General features: G+C 41.8%; 1 protein-coding gene across 4 annotated transcripts in view; it reads left to right on the top strand.

Moving 5' to 3' along the window:
* Positions 1-9,374, top strand: part of Nup98 (nucleoporin 98) — a 108,762-nt gene that overhangs the window by 87,402 nt on the left and 11,986 nt on the right. For all 4 annotated transcript variants that reach the window (XM_008854096.3, XM_029556603.1, XM_017803453.2 and 1 more), the window contains 2 exons: positions 1,916-2,182; positions 8,067-8,224. In XM_008854096.3, coding sequence (XP_008852318.1) covers positions 1,916-2,182; positions 8,067-8,224 — 425 coding nt within the window. The remainder of the gene's footprint in view (positions 1-1,915; positions 2,183-8,066; positions 8,225-9,374) is intronic.

Genomic DNA, 9,374 nt, shown 5'->3' with positions numbered 1-9,374 from the left:
GAGAGAGAGAGAGAGAGAGAGAGAGAGAGAGAGAGAGAGAGAATATGGAGATGGGAGGACAATAGCTCTAGCAATGGCTGTATTTCCACCAGGTGTCTCTCAGTCTCTGAGAGTAGAGAGAACAATCTAGCTAAAGCAATCTGCTGCTGTGGGGAGGATAGCAAGATGCAGACAGTGAATCAGCCACACTTGTCTCTGTCCTGGCTTCCCTCTCAGTTCAGCTCATCTTGTCCTTTCCCCAGAAGTTCTGGTCACCCTTCACAAATGGATGCACCCTTCTCTTCTCACTGTAGAACATCACCCTGCAAATTGTGGACTGTGCCCAGGTCTTGAGTAGTAGTCTACACTGACAAAATGATTCCTTGCTTTGCCAGTGAGGCGAGGGTAGTAGAACCTGTAATCATAAAAATTTAGGTGCCTCTTTTTCTCCCTGGCCATACGGTGTCTTAGTAAGACCACCAAGTAGCTCCCTCCTAAGGCACCAGTGGGTAACTTAAGAAGTGCAGGAGGCCCCTCTCCATTGACTGTGTGGACAGATCTCTCCTATCCTAAACTGAATTTTTTCTTGGTTCCTGATTTTGAGCCTGTGGCGCTTGTTGAGCCATTCCTTACTTACCTTTTGTTAAATGCCCCAGCTGAGGCATTTATTTGAGCTTATGGTTCCAGGGGAATTACAGTCTGTCATGGCAGGGAGGCATGGTGGTTGGAGCAGGACCAGCAGAAGCGAAACTCACATCATCATGCAGGCACAGGAAGCAAGCAAGAGGGCGACTGGAGATCTGGCAAGGCTTAAGAACTCTCTAAGCCCACCCCCAGTGATGTGCTTCCTCCAGGATAACCACACCTTCTAAAACCTCCCAAAACAGCACCATCATCTGGGGACAAAATGTCCAAACACTTGAAGCCTATGGGGGACATTTTCATTCAAACCACCACAAGCCCCAACTGGCCTGAACTTGGTATGTAGATCAGGATGGCCTGGAACTCAAAAAGATCCCCCACCTCTGCTTCTGAGTGCTGGGATTAAAGGCGTGTACCAACATGCCCAGCTCTTTTTTTCTTTCACAAATCTAAAGCCCAGTATTTGTGGATTTCACATGGTCTTTAGCTGTTTCGTTTTCTGTTGCTCCACACCCTTTAGTAACACTACACCTCTACAGCCTCTGCTTTTCTGTTTCAGTCTCCTAGTCACGGGAATGTTCTGGATATCCCTACTTTTCTCCCCTCTCAGAATATTTTAGACTGCGTCATACCATACATTTTGGGACTTGACTTCAACCTATATGTTGTTTCATTTCCTTTTCAAACATGTAAGTTATCTTTGCAAAATGTACTTGTAAATGTCTTAAAATGATTATCAGTAGTATCTTTTTTGAGTCTGAAGAGGTGGTATACACTTTGGTTAAGAGAGTGCATTTATATTCCTTACCTATATTTGGATCCTGTCTCTGTTAAGTATTGCCTATAGCTTCTGGCACGTTACTTAACTCTATATCTCATTTCTCCAACTTTAGATCGAAGTTAACTACTGTTAGCTTGTTGTAAACATTAAACTTGGTTTCCTTTTAAGTACTTTAAACAGTGTTATTTGCATTCAGTAAGTTTTAGGCAGTGCCTATAACAGAATAAAATAATAATCTCACACATTCTTAGAGCACTTTACGTTTCTTAAAGCATTTTGTAGCAGAATTTGATCAAATTAGAGAATCTTTTCAAAGATCTTCTCAGATATTGGCCATAATTAAGTAGGGGAACCTGTAAGGAAGCATCTTATTCTGTTTGTTATGTAAGTAGCACAGGTAGATTTAGTGAGCCGGTAGTAGTTTATGTACTTTTGCATTACAGTTAGCTGATGGCCTCTTAGGAGTTACTGCAACACTTGGAATCATAGCATTGTTTTTTGTGCCTTTTTCAGTTATGAAGCACTGGAGCCTGACTTGGACATTATGTGAAGCCCTATGGGGCAACCTGAAGGAGCTTGACAACCAGCTGGATGAACCTAGTGAATACATTCAGATTCTGGAGCGAAGAAGAACTTTCTCCCACTGGCTATCCCAAACTGCTGCACTTCAGATTGAAGAGGAAGTCTCCCTAACCCGGAAAGACAACCCTGTAGAAGCTGTCTTTAGCTACCTCACTGGCAGTAGGATAAGTGAGGCCTGTTCGCTGGCACAGCAGTCAGGTAGGAAATAAGAGCCTCTGTACCACTGCCTACTTCCACACACTCTCCCTACCCACCTCTTAATTGGGAGTTTAATTTGTATTAAGTAGGAATCTTCCAAGAAAGTTGTTGTTCCTCTAAATAAGCATCTATCTAGAACCTTATTGTTTACTTAAAATGATGTTGATTTTGTTACTTTTTTTTTTTTTTTTTTTGGTTTTTTTGAGACAGGGTCTCCCTGTAGCCCCAGCTGGCCTGGAAATCACTATGTAGACCAGGCTGGCCTTGAACTCACAGAAATCCGCCTGCCTCTGCCTCCCAAGTGCTGGGACTAAAGGCGTGCGACACCACGCCCATTAATAAACCCAAAAAGTAAAGATAAACAGAAAGCAATAATTCAAAATCACCCAGATTCTAAGACTGCTATTCACTGTAAATATGTGCATTTTGGGGGCTGGAGAGATGGCTCAGTGGTTAAGAGCCCTGGTTGTTCTTGCAGAAGACCTGGGTTCAAATCCCAGCACCCATATGGCAGCTAACAACTGTCTATAACTCCAGTCCCAGGGATCTGACAGCGTCTTCTCACCTCTGTGGGCATTGCATGACACAGGTTCACTGACCTACATGCCAATACACACATACACATAAAAAAAGAAAATGTGCAGTTTGTACTACAGATGGTATCCATTGTAATATATAAAGTATATACAGATATGTGCACACTGGGCAACATATGCATGTAAACTATCTGAAGTTAGTTTCTGGGACTGGAGAGATGACTGAGTGATTAAGAGCACTGGCTGCTCTTGCAGAGGACCCAGGTTTGGTTCCCAACTCTCACACGGCAGCTAATAACACCTGAAACTCCAGTTCCAGGGGATACAGTACCTTCTTGTAGCCTCTGCGGACACGGGTGCACTTACATACATGTAGGGAGAACACTCATACACATAAAAAATGGAAACAAGTTGCCAGTAGTGAGTGTCCTCACCTGTCAAGATAGTTTCCTGCTATGTATTCTGTCCTTTTCATGTAAAATATAGATGTCTGTAATCAAGTACTTTCTTTTTGAATTTTTTAATTTTATGTGGATGAGTGTTTTGCTACATATTTATAATTGTACCTATGTCATACAATGCCTGTAGAAGCCATAAGAGGGCATTGGATCCCTTGGAGTTTCAGACAGTTGTTACATGTCCTATGTGTGCTGAGAACTGAACCCAGATCCTCTGGGAGAACAGCCATTGCTCTTAACCACTGAGTCATCTCTCCAGTCCCCCCACTTCTTTTTTTTTAAAGATAGGGTCTCAACTGTATAGCCCTGGCTGACCTGGAACTCACTGTTGTAGACCAAGCTGACCTCAAACTCACAGAAATCCACCTCCTTTGGAGCTGCCATGTGGATGCTGGGAACTGGACCTGTGCCCTCTGCAAGAACACCAAGTACTCTTAACCACTGAGCTATCTCTCTAGCCCCTCTTTTTTTTTCTTTTTTTTTTTTGTCTTTTTGAGACATGGTCTCCCTGTAGTCCCAGCTGACCTGAACTCACTCTGTAGACCAGGCTGGCCTTGAACTCACACAGATCCGCCTGCCTCTGCCTCCCAAGTGCTGGGACTAAAGGTGTGTGCCACCATGCCCGGTCAGCCCCTCATTTTTCAAAGGCTTATTTATGTGTGTGCGTGTATGAGCACATCTGCAGGTGCAGGCCTATGCACATGCACAGAGTCTAGAAGAGATATGTTAGGTATCCTCCTGTAACTTCTCTTAGTCCTTTGAGAGAGGTCTCTCCTTGAACCTGTGCCTAGCATTTTTCTTGGCTAGGCTAGAATCCAGTAAGCCTCAATGAGTCTCTTGTCTCTGGCCCCTTTAGAGCTGGGGTTATAGGTCTTTGCAGTACACCCAGCTTGTGAGTGTTTGTTGTTTTGGGGGGTTTTTTTTGAGATAGGGTCTCCTTGTAGCCCCAGCTGTCCTGGAACTCACTATGTAGACCAGGCTGGCCTCGAACTCACAAAGATCTGCCTGCCTCTGCCTCCCTAGTGCTGGGATTAAAGGCATGTGCCACCACACCTGGCTTTTTTGGCCTTTTTGAAGCAGGGTCTCCCTGTAGCACCAGCTGTCCTCGAACTCACTATGTAGACCAGGCTGGCTCACAGAGATCCACTTGCCTCTGCCTCCCAAGTGCTGGGACTACAGGCGTGTGCCATAACGCCTGACTGTGAGTGTATTTTATGTGTATGAGTGTTATGCCTGCCATGTGTATAAGTGCACCCATGTTGTGCAATGCCTGCGGAAGAGAAAAAAGGGTGTTGGATCCCCTGGAACTCGAGTTACAGAGAGTTGTTAGCTGCCATGTGGATGCTGGGATTCAAACCTGGGTCTTCTGCAAGAACAACCAGTGGTCTTAACCACTGAGTCATCTCCCTTATAGCTGCAGGGTCTCCCTGTAGTGCCCCAGCTGACCTAGAACTCACTATGTAGACCAGGCTGGTGTTGAACACACAAAGATTACAGCTTACTTTTTTCATCCAGACGTATAGAAGTTTCATTTTGGGGTTTAAATCCTTACTTGGATTTATACATACATACATGTATATATATTTTTTTAGGTCATTATTTTTATTTTATGTGTACGAGTGTATTGCCTGCATGTATGTGAGTGCACCCGTGTCATGCAGTGCCTTGAAGGGCAGAAGGGGGCTTCGGATTCCTCTGGAACTGGAGTAAAGGATGGTTCATAGCCACCATATGGGTGCTGGGAATCAAACCCAGGTTCTCTGCAAGAGCAGTCAGTGCTCTTAACTGCTGAGCCATCTCTCCAGCGCCAGATTGAAGAACTTCAAACACATATATTTGTATTTTTTTAGTTCCTTTTCCACCAAGGCATTCATTAATTACATGACTATCTTAACAGAAATAAATAATGACATAATCCAACATTGTCTATATAGCAGATCCTTGATCAGACTTTGTTGGAACCTAATTTATCAAAGCCAACTAATTGCAACCATCAATTATATTTTTTTGGAGGACTGGGCCAATTTTGAAATTATAAGGAATAGAACATAGAAAAGGTAAATCAGTAACATAAAAATGGCCAATTGTATTCTACTATAACAACGTTTAGTTCATCTACTTTGATGATCTCTATGCATTTATGTGTTGAAAATTATCTTCAGATTGATCTGTAAATTTTCAAAGTTTGTAAATTGTTTAAAAGGTAATGTTGAGGGGCTGGAGAGATGGCTCAGCGGTTAAGAGCACTGACTGCTCTTGCAGAGGACCTGGGTTTGATTCCCAGCACCCACATGGTAGCTACAAACTGTCCTGAACTCCAGTTCCAGGGGAATCCTAAGCCTTCTTCTGACCTCCGCAGCATTGCACGACACGGTGCACTCACATACATGCAGGCAATACACTTGTACACATAAAATAAAAATAATAAATAAAATATAGATAATGTGGAGAGATGGAGAGATGGTTCAGAGGTTAAGTGCACTTGCTGCTCTTGCAGAGGACCTGAGTTCAGTTCCCAGCACCCACATGGAAGCTTACAACTGCCTATAACTCTAGTTCTAGGGGATTTAACTCCCTTTTCTGGCTTCCCCAGATAATAGGCACACACGTGGTATACATACATACATATAAAACATAAGTACACATAAAATTAAATCTTTTTAAAAAGTTGGGGGTTTTTTGGGTTTTGGGGGGTCGGGGGGGGTCTTTTTGAGACAGGGTCTCCCTGTAGCTCCAGGTGTCCTGGAACTCACTATGTAGACCAGGCTGGCCTTGAACTCACAGAGCTCCGCCTGCCTCTGCCTCCCAAGTGCTGGGATTAGAAATTTAGAAAATAATGTACTCACTAGCACCCTTGCAAGTAGTCAGAAAGGATCTTAAACAATATGAGAGGTTACTAAAGCAACACAACAGAGGACAATTGAAGGCATCTTACACACAACTGTAAGACATTTGTGTAAGACAACTGTAATCATGGGAGCTCAGGAAAGAATAAATCTCAGTAGAACAAAAGACAAGCACATGTCAATTAGGAAAGAATCAAACATGATCAATTCAATAAACCATCAAGCCTTTAAGATAAATTAAGGATGAAGAAATTAACAAGACACAAAAGCAAAGAACAAAATGACAAGAATTTGTACACACACCATTCAGTAATAACCCTGAATGTAAATTGTTTTTAATTCTTCAATTAAAATATGAAGATTAATTGATCAGATTTTAAAACAAGACCCAACAATTTGCATCCTACACAAAGTACACAGGCAAAACCACACAGACTGAAAGAGTAAGAATGTGATAAGGGTATTTCAAGCAAATAGAATCTAAAACTAAGCAGGAGTTGTATCCAACAAGACAGATTTCAGGCCCAAATCAGTCAGAATTCACAAAGTCATGACATACTGATAAAGAGAACAGTCTATCAAGAATACATAAAACATATATATGTTGTCACAAGAATTAAAAAAAAAAGGAGAGGTTAGGTCCTTAGACCTATTCATCTGCTAAGCAGAAAATCGGGATTTATAGGAAACAAAGGTATGGTTGCATATGCCTTTAATCTCACCACTCAAGATGCAGACGCTGGAGATCTCTTGAGAGTTCAAGGCCAGCCAGGGCTTAGAAAAGGTCTAGGGATATGTAGCTAAAGCTCAGAGATAGAGCTCTTGGCCTGTCGTGGGCATGGCCATAATTAAATCCTCAACACTGTAAAAGAACATTTGTAAAGTACAAAACCCAGGTATGGCAGCATTGGCCTGTAATCCCAGCATTTGGGAGGCTGAGACAGGAGGATAGTTGCAAGTTCAAGGGAAAGAGGGGAGGAAAGGCAAACAGATACATACATTAGCAGTTAACATTACTGAGCTAACATCCACTCAGGAAGGAAAACATCAAATCAGTAACTTAAACTTCCATCTGAAGAAACTAGAAAAAGAATAAACTAAGCCCAAAGTTAGAAGGGAAGAAACTAATGAAGATTAAGACAGAAATCAATGGAAACAAAATATTTTTGTGTTCTTTAAAAGAACACTAGTCTTGGAAAGATAAAGTTCTTTGAAAAGCCAGACCCAGATTTCCGTATGGAAAGTCAGCTTTACTCATGCAGTCTTGATGGATTATTTTACCAAGCTATGGTAAACCAGTTAACTCTTTGAACTTCACTATCTCTGGTGAATATATTTCTATTGATCCACAGATACTTGGACTAGCAACACATTTCCATGTGTTCCTGATACATATTTATTTCATCCAGTACAATATCATTTGTGAAGGAAGCCTTTAAAGATGAAAGCTTTAATTTCCAGCAGAATAGGTACCTTTTATAGGCCCCTGTAAGCCCTGACCCACTGTGGGAATGGCTCATTTTATACCAGGCACACGTATCTGTTGTTCGGGTTACACGTTGTACTTTCCATTTAGACTTGTCTTCCATTATGTCGTTTCACTTTTCACAGCAAACTTTTTTTCTTTTAATTGTGTGTATAAGTGTATTACCTGCATGTATGTAAGTGCACCCATGTCATGCAATGTCCACAAAGGTCAGAAGAGGGTGTCAGATCCCCTCAAACTGGATTTACAGACAGTTTTTAGCCCTCACTACAAACTATTGAAGCAGGTGATATTTTCCTCCATTTTATAGATATGGGTCTTACATAAGGTCACAGAAGCAGTAGTAGATCTGCTGTCATCTGTATATGCCATGACCTCCATTTATAGCTTGGGTTACACTACTTTGCAGATTTTCTACTTAGGCAGAAAATAACAACGTTGGACACAGATGTGACGTTCTCCCTCCTGAGGGCTGGAAGAAGTAAGAGGATAGTAGCCTGAGTGTTTCTGCAAGCCATATCTCTTTAGTAATTACCAGAAAACTTGTGTCTCTCCTAGGTGACCATCGCCTTGCCCTTCTTCTGTCTCAGTTGGTGGGTAGCCAGTCAGTCCGGGAGCTGCTCACCATGCAGTTGGCTGATTGGCATCAGCTCCAGGCTGACTGCTTCATCCAGGATGAGAGATTACGCATATTTGCCCTGTTGGCTGGAAAACCGGTAATGTCTCCTTTTAACATGATCTCACATTAAGAAGCAAAAATATCTTTGTAAATTGCACATTATTATAAATTGGCTTTGTTTCATTTTTCAAATTAAAATGTCAGCATTTACATTATTTAAAAACTAAAAAACTAATGCTATGTGTGTGTGTACCTGTAATCCCACCACACAAGATGAGACAAGAGGTTTGCCATGGATTCCCAGCCAGGTTCAAAAAAAAAAACAATTAAATTTTTATTGTATTTATTTATATGTGTATACGCTAACACATGCATGTACACCATGGCATATGTATGGAAGTCAGAGGATAACTTGGCAAAGTTAGTTTTCTCTTCCAACCATATGGATTTCCAGGATCAAACTCAGGTCCTTAGGCTTGACTTGAGCAAGCATCTTTACCCACCAAGCCGTCTTGCCTGCCTCAAAATTTCTTTTAAGCCAATTGTGATAACATATATCCTTAATTCTAGCATAGGTAGATGGATCTCTGAGTTTAAAGCCAACCTCATCTACATAGCCAGTTCCAGGCCATCTAGGGCTGTATAGTGAAACTATCTGAAAAACCAAAAAAATTTTTTATTATAAGGATGTAAAAATTGGGGCTGATGAGGTGGTTCAGCATGTAAAGAAAGACACTTTCCCCACAAGCCTGAAAACATTGGTTAGTTAAGTCAATCCCTAGAACACACAGAGTGGAAGGAGAGAATTCACCCTTTCAAGTTGTCCTTTGTCCTTCACACACATTGTGGTGCACATACGGCCTCCCCAATCCAATAACTACTAAAAAAAATTTTACGTTAGAATTCACTGTAGCATAGTGATTTTGCCTGCGTGAATGTTACTGCAGTGCCCCCAGAGGCCAAAACTTGAACTGGAGTTACAGGTGGTTGTTAACCACCATGTGGGTGCTGGAATCTGAACCCAGGCCTGAAGAGCAGCCAGTGTTCTTAATCCTAAGCCATCTGTCCAGCTCTCAGGCAGATATTTCGAATCTGTATCAGTGTACGTATTCATCTTTGCCTGTGTTTATATACAAGAAAAATCCATTGTAGATAAAGATTTCTACAACTTCTTTTCTTCCGTTTACTCTATGTGGACATTTTTCCATGTTATGCAGCATCTTGTTTTTTAAAACCCTGCAGTGGTT

The sequence above is a fragment of the Nannospalax galili genome, unplaced genomic scaffold (genome assembly GCF_000622305.1).
Source record: "Nannospalax galili isolate Female #2095 unplaced genomic scaffold, S.galili_v1.0 scaffold1387, whole genome shotgun sequence".
Classification (NCBI taxonomy): domain Eukaryota; kingdom Metazoa; phylum Chordata; class Mammalia; order Rodentia; family Spalacidae; genus Nannospalax; species Nannospalax galili.
Note: the sequence above shows the minus strand (reverse complement) of the source record. Positions and strands in the feature narration are given on the sequence as shown.